General features: G+C 43.4%; 2 protein-coding genes and 1 long non-coding RNA gene across 5 annotated transcripts; 2 read left to right on the forward strand and 1 right to left on the reverse strand.

The window, feature by feature from the left end:
* The first annotated feature begins 48 nt into the window (after positions 1-48).
* Positions 49-3213, forward strand: LOC119138661 (synaptic vesicle membrane protein VAT-1 homolog). Of its 2 annotated transcripts, none has more exons than XM_037278960.1 (7): positions 49-128; positions 529-855; positions 1510-1717; positions 1839-2009; positions 2170-2259; positions 2362-2597; positions 2731-3213. In XM_037278960.1, exons 2-7 carry the CDS (start codon positions 568-570, stop codon positions 2824-2826), a joined length of 1089 nt encoding a protein of 362 aa, XP_037134855.1. In that variant the 5' UTR covers positions 49-128; positions 529-567; the 3' UTR covers positions 2827-3213. The 2 variants fall into 2 exon arrangements, 1 of the variants encoding a protein (XP_037134855.1); XR_005101176.1 differs by lacking the exon at positions 49-128 and having other exon boundaries at positions 210-855; positions 2731-2905; positions 2968-3213.
* A 101-nt stretch (positions 3214-3314) lies between these two features.
* On the forward strand, positions 3315-7686 carry LOC119138701 (probable phosphatase phospho1). 2 transcript variants are annotated; one of them, XM_037279016.1, is made up of 4 exons: positions 3315-3560; positions 3878-3915; positions 4080-4156; positions 5221-7686. In XM_037279016.1, the coding sequence occupies exon 4, from the start codon at positions 5242-5244 to the stop codon at positions 5980-5982; it is 741 nt and encodes a 246-aa protein (XP_037134911.1). In that variant the 5' UTR covers positions 3315-3560; positions 3878-3915; positions 4080-4156; positions 5221-5241; the 3' UTR covers positions 5983-7686. The 2 variants fall into 2 exon arrangements, with proteins under 2 accessions (XP_037134911.1, XP_037134912.1); XM_037279017.1 differs by lacking the exons at positions 3878-3915; positions 4080-4156.
* Positions 7687-11577: 3891 nt separating this feature from the next.
* Positions 11578-11876, reverse strand: LOC119138768. Its single transcript, XR_005101225.1, has 2 exons — positions 11784-11876; positions 11578-11717 (listed from the first exon to the last, which is right to left on the reverse strand). It is a non-coding gene; the product is annotated as an uncharacterized LOC119138768 (long non-coding RNA).
* Positions 11877-11919: the final 43 nt, after the last annotated feature.

Below are 11919 nucleotides of genomic sequence, written 5' to 3' on the forward strand. Positions count from 1 at the left end.
TCGTACAATGTACTAAGAAAGGAATATAAACTCATTTGACAATGTATATCCCATTGACAGCTTCCAGACGGAATTCTGGGGCGCTTTGGCGCCGCCTTGTGGCAAAACGGACTAAGTTCACATATCTCGTAAGTACTTTTCAACTTCACTGATGCATAACCTGAACTGCGGGGAGGGTTTTCAAAGGAAAACTGTATCATAATTTTTCTTAGGCACCAAGAAGTTGGTTACGTTCCACCATGGAATTATTGGAAGTTTTCAAAAAATCCTTTATGATGAAATTAATAATTGGGAAATATTTGTAAAGCTGCTATTGTTTGAAAACGAATAATTGTATTTGTCTTTGTTTTTGTGCCAGGCTTTCAAGAAAACTTTTATTCTGAAAACCCGAAGTAGTGCTAATCCTGTATCTTCTGTAAAGACTTTGACCAATTGACGCGAGTGCGCGTTGATGTGATCATTGCCAACTTTTTACGCTTCTACTGATAACCAGTTTGATTGCATATTTCTCCACTGAGATACACGCAGGCCTGACCAGTCAATCCAGCTCCATCCCCAAAAGTCGTCATGTCTGCTGAAGAGGCTTCGCAGCCGTCTCCCGGGGAGCAATGCCGGGCCCTGGTGCTCACCGGCTACGGGGGCTACGACAAAGTCAAACTGCAGGTGAAGCCGCTGGGACAACCCAAGCTGCAGCCCGAGGAGGTTCTGGTGCGGGTCAAGGCATGCGGGCTCAACTTCGCTGAGCTGATGGGCAGGCAGGGGCTGTACGATCCGCTGCCTCCCCCACCGGTCATCCTTGGAATGGAGGGCGCCGGGATCATCGAAGCGGTCGGAGAAGAGGTGAAGGAGCGAAAGGTGAGGACAGAGATAATCCTTTCTCCACTATAAATTACAGTGTTGGCTGACAGTGCATCAGTGAGCGCATCACACTACCTTACTTGATGCTTTTGTTTTCAATTAAATCACGCAAGTGACAACTCAAACAATAGTCAGGCCTTAAAACTGAAACCTAGAAGGTGCTTGAGGGTGTGAGTATTTTTGTTTGTAATGACATCATTTCACAAAGGCAACGTCTTGAGAGATTTGGGTTCAACTGTCCTTCAAGGCGGTAAGAAATTTCTAAATTCGACCTGGTATTCACTTTACAATTTATTTCTCATTGCAGAACTTTCTATCAATTGCCTTCATGTCACATCAAATCCTCACCTAACCCATCTCGCAGGAACTAAGGTCACATAATAATTAAAAGTGCCGTGTGATCAAAGTCGATCTATGACGGGTGTGTTATCTCACTCGGGTAATAAAATAGATACAAATACTATTCACTCGGTGGCATATATAGCAGTGGCTGAATTCCAAGGATTAGACGTAGCCCGTCTTTCTTTGCTCCTCTCGTTGTTTGTTTCCTCGTTGTTCCCCCTCGGGCCACAACACCTGCACAAGGACTGTCTTGAAGCTAAAATGGAGTGTGTTTCAAGCATGCCATATTGTGTTGATGGAACGCGTTAGGTTGGCGAGCGTGTGATCGTGATGAGACGCAACGGCATGTGGCAGCAGTTTGTGGTGGTGGACATCAAACACGTCTACCCCATGCCAAAGTCCATGAGCTTCGAGGAGGGCGCTGCGCTGCCCATCAGCTACCTGACGGCGTACTTGATGCTCTTCCGCATGACCAACCTCACGCCGGGAAAGAGCGTACTGGTCCACATGGCGGCAGGTAGTTTGAGTCTCCCTGAATGTCCACCAGGCCTTGAATTTATGCTGCCACTACCTGATAGCGGTGGTTAATCATTTGCCGGTGCCATTTTTTGCACTTATGTGCGCGTGCACACATGCAGGTGGCGTGGGCACCGCCGCCACCCAGCTGTGTCAGACGGTGCCTGACGTGACCGTTTTCGGCACGGCGTCCTCATCTAAGCACGACATCATCACCCAGAATGGCGTGACCCACGCCATCGACTATCGGACCAGAGACTATGTGGAGGAAATTCGCAAAATTAGCCCCAAAGGTCAGATGCTGAAACTCCCTTACTGTGCACAGTGTAGTATGCAGTGTACTATGTAATTTTTTTTTTTTTTTTATTGAAAGCCAATGTACTGCATTCATCACATGATCTTGTCTTTTTTCGAATTTATTGCTGTTTTGGTACAACTGCATTGTCTTTGCAGGAGTGGACATTGTTTTGGATCCACTGGGTGGTGCTGACACACAAAAGGGCTTCAGCCTGTTGAAACCTTTTGGCTCACTCATTATATTTGGTAAGCAAAACAGTACGGGTACTGATACAGCGGGTACTCACAGAGGCTGCAGACAAAAACCCAACTGGCATCGAGTAACACTTGGGTGTGTTTTCACACCAGGTGCCGCCAACTGCGTGACAGGCCAGAAGAAGAGCCTGATGGCCCTGGTGAAGGTGTGGTACAACCAGCTGTCATTCAACGCACTGAAGCTGATGCAGACCAACAAGGCGGTGTGCGGCTTCCACCTGAGCTACCTGGACGACGAGATCATCAGCGCGTGCATGACCTCCCTGCTGCAGCTCTACGACGAGGGCAAGCTCAAACCTATCATCGACTCCCGCTTCCACTTCGAGGAGGTGCGTTGAAAAACTATTGTGGTGAAACGGGGTCAGACATGTTCAAACCTAGCCTCTAATCTAGTCCGACCATCAGGCGTTTCCCTGCTGAATGATTCATTTTCCACTTTGGTGTTCTGATCTTTCTTCTCAGGTCACAGATGCAATGCGGCGCATGCACGAGCGTCAAAATATCGGCAAGGTCATCCTTCTTCCTGAGCCCAAAACACAGAATGACACAACGACATAGAAATGATGTCATTGAAGGGTTGATTAATACAATTTCCCCACAATGCTTTCTTTCCCCATAGGTCATAATCAGACATATTTTATGGTAAACTGTGGTCGAGTATTAATTATTGAGGACTCATTCGGACATTCCTCAAGTATCGCTTGAATACCGTTATACTTACTATACTTACTAGTTTATTACTGTTCCGTTATTTACTTCAACTGAGACTTGTCTCCCCCCCCAAGTATAACTCACATTCATCTTTCAATTTCATAATCCTGCTGTATGTGTACTTTGGCACGTTTTAAGTTAGATCTCTGATACGTTTAAACAGTCCCAATAGTTTCCAATGTAATTTAAATTACACCTGGTAGTTGAGAATAAATGACAATTTTATGTAACAAATGTTAGAATTCATCCTATAAATGTATTTAGTCAGAAATGTCCTATTCTCTTGTTTACATGTATTTGCGGATGTTTTTATTTATTTATTTATTTTAACTTTGAAAGGGTGTGACAGAAGTGACTTGCTTGTGCATGTCTGCCTTAACGCTGTACCTTTTAGCGAGAATGTCATCCTGTGAGTCATGGACGTCGTCATAGACATGCATACGTAATGCTTCGATTAGTACGGAAGCGTACGTCGACGTCGCCGCCATACTGGATGTGGCTGAGTGTGGAAGATGAACTGCCTTATTTGTGTAGCACCCGTTTTCCACCCCAAGCATAATTTCACGAGTATATCTTTACAGGTAAGATTGAGTTATGATTTTTAATAGTATTTGGACATAATTTTGTATTCAGAATTTCCTGACTTTGAAGTTTACATTTTATGATTCTGAATATTGACAATACACAGTAATATACATTTTCCCTGTAAGTGCTCTGTAGTTTCAGTCGTAGTTTAGCAACTTTTAATGGAGGATAGTAAAAGTTAAAGTTCCAATGATCGTGTCACACACATCTGGGTTTGGTGAAATTTGTCCTCTGCATTTAGCCCATCCCCGTGTGATTTCTTTCCATCCCCTTTGGCATGACCCGGCCGGGGTTTGAACGCACACCCTTCCAGTCGCAGGGCGGACACTCTACCACTAGGCCACTGAGCTGGTAATCGATAGCAGCATGCCTCGCTATATTTACCATGCAACTTTGACAACACTGCTAAAATAATTATGACGCACAACGTAGCTCTTGCCACACCCAACATGGCGTTCAATGAGGTGTTTGTATTTGTGTGCGCGTCTATGGTGGTCGCCGCCTCCTCCCTCCAGTGTGCTGCTGCTGCGGCGGCGGTGAAGTGTGTGTTAATAGAGCCTGTCGTCACTGGGATGCGGCTGCCTGCTCGTCGGTAAGAGTCGCTTTCTCGTCTTTCGCACCCCCTCTATTTTTATCATATCTACTCAATAACACCGTGTTTGTGAGTCTGACTTTAGCTTTCTAATCCCCCACACCGACCACCAATGTACGGCTTATGACTTTCATTGGTGACCTCGTTTGCCAAAATAGCAGCACTGTGTTATAATTAGTGTGCAGATATGTGCGGCACACACTCGTGTGTATGCTTGGCAATAAAAAAAGGAATGCCAAAACGTGGATGTGGTGCCATATTTTTTTTTTTAGCCCCCTCACCATAGGTATTTTTAACTCTCGTGCACTACTGGTATTTTTGCACCATTTTCTTTCGCTATATAATTTTGCATAGCATTATAGCTAAATAGACCTTCTATCAGATTGTGTTAAGTAGGAGGAGCTTCATTTGCTCATACCATAGCCTTGTCTAATAGAAAAGGTGCGGCTGATATAGTCCACTTACTGCCCCACTTCACGTTATCTGCTAAAACATACTAGTATCAGTTGCCACACACACACATGCAATCGCCTGTGTAAGGCCTTGCACAAACATTTTTTTTTCTGTTAAAAGTAATGGCAGAAGACATTCATATGAAGCATTCATAAAGCTCTTTTTAATCCCTTCTATCTTTCCGCGTGTCGTGACCTATCGTACATGTTTAACAAGTCCGCAGGCCTGTGTTCTTAAATGTTGGTTGTTGAATCAATGATGGGGAAAAACTTGTTTGAGGGGAGTGGTGTTTGTAATTTCACTTGGCACCATTTTTAACTGTGCAGCAACACGGTATAACGGAATAATTTTTGTGATTAAGTAGGCCAGAGTTCATTGGGTAACTTCCGCAAAGGCCAATGGATTTCCAAATCGCAACGAAATGTTGATTTCTAGCAAACAAAGCAGCACAGTTAAACTGCACTAAAGTTGTAAAAGTATGTCCGGATATGCTCGACAGACTACTTGTTGCTCGGCAGAATTCATAGCTCTCAATCATAACTGCACTACAGGCCAATGGAATTAGGCCAGTAATTAATTCAGCTAATCTTACCAGCACACTTTGTTTACAGAGAGCCTAAGCAAGACCAAAGATGACTGCAGCGCCCCAACCACGTTTCCTGGTCCTGTTTGACTTTGACGAGACGCTCGTGAATGAGAATAGCGACGATGCGGTGTTGCAGGCTCTGCCGGGCCAGCAGCTCCCCGATTGGTTGAAGAACAGCTACCGCGAGGGCCACTACAACGAGTACATGCGGCAGATTCTGGCCTACATGGCCGAGCAGGGCGTGACGCCCCACGCCATCCGCTCAGCCCTGGAGAACATCCCGCCCACACCCGGCGCCCTCGCACTGTTGCACTTCCTCCAGAGCCACCAGGACGACTTTGAGCTGGCGGTAGTCTCGGACGCCAACATCTACTTCATCGAAACTTGGCTGAAGCACGCGGGGGTGCGCCATCTCTTCCAGAGGATCTTCACCAACCCGGCCAGCTTCGACGACGCTGAGCGTCTGGTGCTGCTCCCCTTCCACGCCCACTCGTGCCCCCGTTGCCCTGACAACATGTGCAAGCAAGTCATTCTGAGGGAGTATCTGGCATTGAGGCAGAAAGAGCGCGGCACGCCTTTCCAGCAAGTGTTTTACGTCGGTGACGGCGCCAATGACGTGTGCCCCTCGCTGGCCTTGGGTCCCCGAGACGCTGTCTTCCCTAGGAGGGACTTTCCCCTGCACAGCCTGCTGAAGTCCGAGGGCACACAGTTTAAGGCTAACCTGATTCCCTGGAGCAGCGGCCAGGACGTCATGGACTGTCTAAAGAAAATCGTGGAAGAGAGATGATAATTGATGAGACGAAAACAACAGTAACAAAGGTGCTTAAATCATATAAAATAGATCATTTAGAAGTATACTAAGTATTTGCATTTCCAAGTATATATATTATGAAATATAACTATATAACTATAATTTCTAATACCGCTCGCATTAAAATCAAACTCTGAATTTTAGAAGGGATCCAAATATTTATATTTGAAAAATAACATCATAAAGTCCACTGGAAAACAATTTTAAATAAAAAAAAATATATATATATTTTAGGCAGCATATAAAAAAAAACAGTCTGCATAGACTTATTCAACATCTGGAAAAAAAATAGTGTGAGGAGCTTAATTGCTTAAGTCATACATTTTTCGGTTGCTGATTTTTTAATTTGTTTTTAAGTTCAGGTTTTGACGCTAAAAATGATTCATTAAGAAATTAAAATTGAAACACATTGTGTCCGCTTCACAGAGCATAGGGACCAGGTCCACAAAAATGTGTAAATAATTGCCACCCATTATAAATGTAGTGGGGGGAAAAAAAACATGCTACAGTATTGTAGACGCAAGTAAGCGATTGATTTGACGACATCAGTCAAGATCTCGTTGTGACATGATCAATGACCCTGACCGCGGATCTTTGTTGATCAACACTTGTCGTAACTGATAAATCCATCATGCAAACGAACAAAGCGAAGCGAGCCACGATGAGGCAGGTTGATTTGTTTAGGTAACACGGTGCTTTCAGGGTACTTTCACAACATTTACGCTTGCACGTGCTGTTCGACAAATAGTTTTTCTTTAATTGTGCTTTTAAGATTGAGCAAAAATTTCCATTCACTGCCCAACCCTTTGCTTAAAACACCCGTTCCTCTAGTATTCTGAATCGTCTCCTTATGAATACAAAGAATCCGCTACAATATGGAATCGATGCTGACGCAGGTTTCCATGGACATTCAATGTTATGGGATCAGGTACGAAGTGGTGAAATGAGCGCATCGGCTTACAAAAGAAAGGGGCGATACCTAATCTAGTTCTTGAAGATACCGCGCCGTAATCTACACCAGCATTTAAACAACACTGTATACCCTGCCTGCACTTTAACCCCGCAATGGAACATTTGAGTCAACACAGTTAACACATTGTTATTGCGTGCCCATTTTGATATCCGCATTTCAAATTAAATGCAACGTTAGTGTTTACCAATCAATATTTCTAATGAGATTAAAAGTGCCAGCCCACCATCTTTTGTCATAATGCAAAAGCGGTTAAGGTTAATCTGACAGTGTTAACTGAAATTCTTACTTTTGGTGTAAATGCAGAATGTATAGGAGAGTTCAAATTAATTATATTTTTGAAGAAAAAAAGAAAACCAGCAAATGTTTTAACGTCACTATACTCACAAAATATGCCACCATTGTCCCTTTTAGAAGCTTCTCAGGGAGAAGAGTTTATTCTGTTGCTTTATAGGAACTGTTGTAAACATTATTCATCACAATGACGTCCATTTTTCGATGTGCGTAATTGAAATATGTGCAATAATGAACCCTACGCAATATGATGTATAGGATACATAAGGGAAACAGATTTTTTTTTTTTATTCCTACTACATTTGCTTTAATTTGGGAGCGTATGTCCCTGCTTTCCTTTGACTAGCTGTACTTGGATTTGAAAGATCAATGTAACACAACATTGTAACAGGAATGTAAAAGCCATCATGTCATCAGTCATGCTCCCGAGTGGTTATTCCAATCTTCGCCACAAAACACCTTAATTAGGGTGACCAGATTTGGGTTCCTGAAAGAGGACTTTTTTTTTTTTTTGGAGGGGGGCGCGGTACTTTATGAGAGGGCGTGGTCATTTTTGAGAGGGCGGGGTCTTTTTTTTGGGGGGGGGGGGGTGAAAATGGGGGTGTATTTAATGGGGTTTCCGAATGACGTCACAGATGAAATAGCTTGTCAGGAGGTGAGGGTGGGTGTGGCACGTTTCACTTTCAGTTCAGCTTTGACCATGATTTTTCCTTTAATGATTTCCTTTGATTTGTTTTGGAATCCCAGAGGTTATCACGGCCGGCATTTCTCATACTGAACAGGAGATGTCGACAGTGTAGCCTCTGGATTAAACTGTTCAGTAATGATGATCCAACAACATTCTAAATTCCACAACTGAAGTACACTTCTGTTAATGGAAGCTTTATAAGACGGTATATTTGTGCGTGATGACGGGTCACCAGGCGGCGCTAGCGTGCAAAGCGCCGTTGGACGAGCAACGGCGCTATTAATTATATTATAATTATATTATATTAATTATATTAATTTGCTTTGAAAATACCTGAGTAATAAAATGGATGGATGAATGATGATCACAATTAAGTAGAAAGTCTCCTTTGTAATATATCCTCCTTGTAGCCTGTTCCCAAAAAGAGGAGTTTCTTTGCATCGAGGTTTATGCAAAGAGCTCACGTAATTATATTGTTGCTTTTTGGTGAAGTGAATGAGTGTTCCGTCTGTACGACTGGTCTTTGAATGCACCCCGCTTCAATGGCAGAACGCGGAGGAATTTAAAGACATCAAATGAGAATAATCCTTTATAAAAAATTAAATTGACTGACGCAAACGTGAGTTCTTCATGTTTTTATTGAAAACAACATAGTGCTGACGCCGTACGACATCGGTTTTTCGCTTTCCAAATAAGGCGTGCGCGCTCCCGCGGCAGGGGGAACAAAATCTCACGGGGGAACCAAATCAAGCACAACACCTGTCCCATATAAATTATTTTAAATAATTTACGATCACTGTCAAACTTGATCAAAGGTACAACACAAATTTGTATGAAAGTCAAACAATATGACAGAATATTATTTTTGACAAGGCCGGTCTTTTTAACTAGTTTTTGAGCATTTTTTTTATGCGTGTTTACTATATTATCCGAACTAGTGTTGTATGCATGATGTGGGAGTGTCTTTTCTGCAGGCTGCCAAGGACGCGCTTTTTGGTGATTTGAATTGAGCTTTCTCAGCTACCGTACACTTCCGCTTCAGTGAGCAGGTAGCTCTTCAGGTTGCTACCTTTTGGGCTTTCGAGTGAGTCATGTCAACTTTTTCCAAGCTCTTAAACTTGCTGTATGTATGTAAATGCGTACATGTAAACAATGACATGAAAGGAGAATCATTGTTAGTCGTTAGGTCAGTGGAAACTCGCTAGCTCTCGTGAAACAAGAGGTGGAGCGTTAGCTAGCACGCCCACAAGCAGCACTCACTCGGCTGTCAATCAATGGATTATCAAGGAAAGCGTTTGATTTGAACGTTGGTTTTCTATGTTTTTCCATGTCCAACTTGAAGACTGGAGGCTCCACGTCGGCTGCTGGTCGTCCATCTGCATATCTCGAAAGGTACCTCCCCATTTTCCATATAGCATTATGCCTCTGGTGACTAGCAAGGTGGCCCTTGTCCCGTTGATTATTTGGGCCACTGTAAAAAGAAACAAAATAATTGCTCTACAGTCGTTAAAGTTACATGTCAATGTAAGAAGTATAGTTTTGAAAAATGTACTTGCATGTTAACTTAAAAAGTATATTTTTGATCATAGTTGGCACTCATGAAAAGTGAAAGCGTACCACTTTGTTCAAATAATATGACTTGAATTAAAAAAAATATATAAATCTAAAAAAAAAATTTTTAAAAAAATGTGTAAGTTATGTTAGTTGGTAGTGTTATGTGCTTGAGGAGCTGATGTGTGATGTCATATTGTCATGGCACACCAGGGAGAAGGTGAGCACATGCAAGCAGCTGACATCTCTCACAAAACCTAAGTGCCAGGTCCTGCACAATATCACCACACTCGTCTGGATGTGTTTTTTGATGACATTGATGCAAACCAAGTTAGTCAGAAACATATATTTAACTAACTTGGTTTGCGTCAGTGTCATGGAAAAACTTGTCCAAAAGTATGTGGTGGTGGTACTGTGGAGTACCTGGCACTTAGGTTTTGTCCCAGTGAGAGATGTTTGCACTGTTTGCATGTGCTCACCTACCCCCTAGTGCCTGCCACGAGAAGTAAGTGACATCATACCTGAGCTCATCAACCACTTAATCTGTTTCCATGCAGGCAGGGCCTTTTCAAACTTCTTTTCTATTCAATAAATTGTTCAAGTGGAATGCGAGTCTTTGTGATATATGAGCAAATTTGCTCATTTGAAGTATTTTGTGCTTGGTGGTCACTGCATTGGCAAAGTACTGTTTGAAAACAAAAGTTTTCAGCCTTGAGGTGAGTGTCACTGCAACAGACCCAAGTCTTTGCTGCTTCTCTCTGTGTGCACATGAGTCAAAGTGATGCAATTGTACAGTTGCAGTCACTTTGACTCATGTGGAGACAGAGAGAAGCAGTCAAAGACTTGGCTCTGTTCAGTAGCTGAAGGCAAACACTCAACTCCAAGCTGAAAAGAGCCTTCCAAAACCTACTTTGCCCGCCTCCTAACTCTGCCCAAATTCAGCCTGCCCAATCACGGCTCGGCTCCAAATTTGCATAGCCACGCCCACCTTCTGACAGCCAATCAGGACGCAGCATTTGCACATCTGACCAATCCGATTGCTTCATTTTTAGGAAACCATGCCCTTTTCAAATCCAACCAATCAGTGCCACTTTGCCCTCCTCCTAACTCTGCCCAGCCAATCACGGCTTGGCTCCAAATTTGCATAGCCACGCCCACTTTCTGACAGCCAATCAGAATGCAGCATTTGCACATCTGACCAATCAGATGGCTTCATTTTTAGGAAACCACGCCCTTTTCAAATCCAACCAATCACAGTGCCACTTTGCCCAGCCAATCACGGCTTGGCTCCAAATTTGCATAGCCACGCCCACTTTCTGACAGCCAATCAGAATGCAGCATTTTTAGGAAACCACGCCCTTTTCAAATCCAACCAATCACAGTGCCACTTTGCCCTCCTCCTAACTCTGCCCAGCCAATCACGGCTTGGCTCCAAATTTGCATAGCCACGCCCACTTTCTGACAGCCAATCAGAATGCAGCATTTGCACATCTGACCAATCAGATTGCTTCATTTTTAGGAAACCACGCCCTTTTCAAATCCAACCAATCACAGTGCCACTTTGCCCGCCTCCTAACTCTGCCCAGCCAATCACGGCTTGGCTCCAAATTTGCATAGCCACGCCCACCTTCTGACAGCCAATCAGAATGCAGCATTTGCACATCTGACCAATCAGATTGCTTCATTTTTAGGAAACCACGCCCTTTTCAAATCCAGCCAATCACGGCTCGACATTTGCATAGCCACGCCCACTTTCTGACAGCCAATCAGATTGCTTCGTTTTTAGGAAACCACGCCCACTTCTAATCCAACCAATCACAGAGCCCTCATTTGCATACCCACACCCACTTTTCAACCAACCACAGCCTTTTATTCTCCTAGCTCCTACGAGCTTTCAGCCAATCATGAAGCTGTATTCCAGTCACGCTCCGCCCTCTTTTCAAAAATTGCACCAGAAAAAATCTGTAAAAAAAAAAAAAAATCCAGAATTTTTTTTGGGTTGGGGGAAAAAAATAAACTGGAAAGAAAAGTTTAAGATGTGATGTTTGAAAATGAAGAGTTGAAAGTGTGTTATTTGTAATAAAGTTTTATTTCTTTTGCAGAGGTAACAAGTTGGATGGCAATCTGCTCATTGCCGAGTGGTGAAGTGGTCGGCCAGAGGGACGAGCGGTGGAGTGGTCAGCCAGTGGGATGAGTGTTACTCCATGCCTGGACCCGAGACAAAAAGAGATGGGTAAGTAAAAAGCTAAGTCAAGGTTTTGACGTGAAACATACCAGTGCACAAGTAGAGTTCATGGCACCGAGCTTTGCAAGCCGCATGACCAGGAAGCGGATTTTGTTCCTTGCTGCATGACCCAGGAAGTTGATATTATTATATATATATATTATATGATATTAAACATACAGGCTT

Source organism: Syngnathus acus, chromosome 19, assembly GCF_901709675.1.
Source record: "Syngnathus acus chromosome 19, fSynAcu1.2, whole genome shotgun sequence".
In the NCBI taxonomy this organism is placed as follows: Eukaryota; Metazoa; Chordata; class Actinopteri; order Syngnathiformes; family Syngnathidae; genus Syngnathus; species Syngnathus acus.

Excerpts from the sequence above, each read along its gene's own strand:
- LOC119138661 (XM_037278960.1), top strand. The coding sequence starts at position 568 with ATGTCTGCTGAAGAGGCTTCGCAGCCGTCTCCCGGGGAGCAATGCCGG. Across the intron at positions 856-1,509 it reads AAGAGGTGAAGGAGCGAAAG|GTTGGCGAGCGTGTGATCGT; the intron begins GTGAGGACAGAG and ends GGAACGCGTTAG. Across the intron at positions 2,598-2,730 it reads CCCGCTTCCACTTCGAGGAG|GTCACAGATGCAATGCGGCG; the intron begins GTGCGTTGAAAA and ends CTTTCTTCTCAG.
- LOC119138701 (XM_037279016.1), top strand. The coding sequence starts at position 5,242 with ATGACTGCAGCGCCCCAACCACGTTTCCTGGTCCTGTTTGACTTTGAC.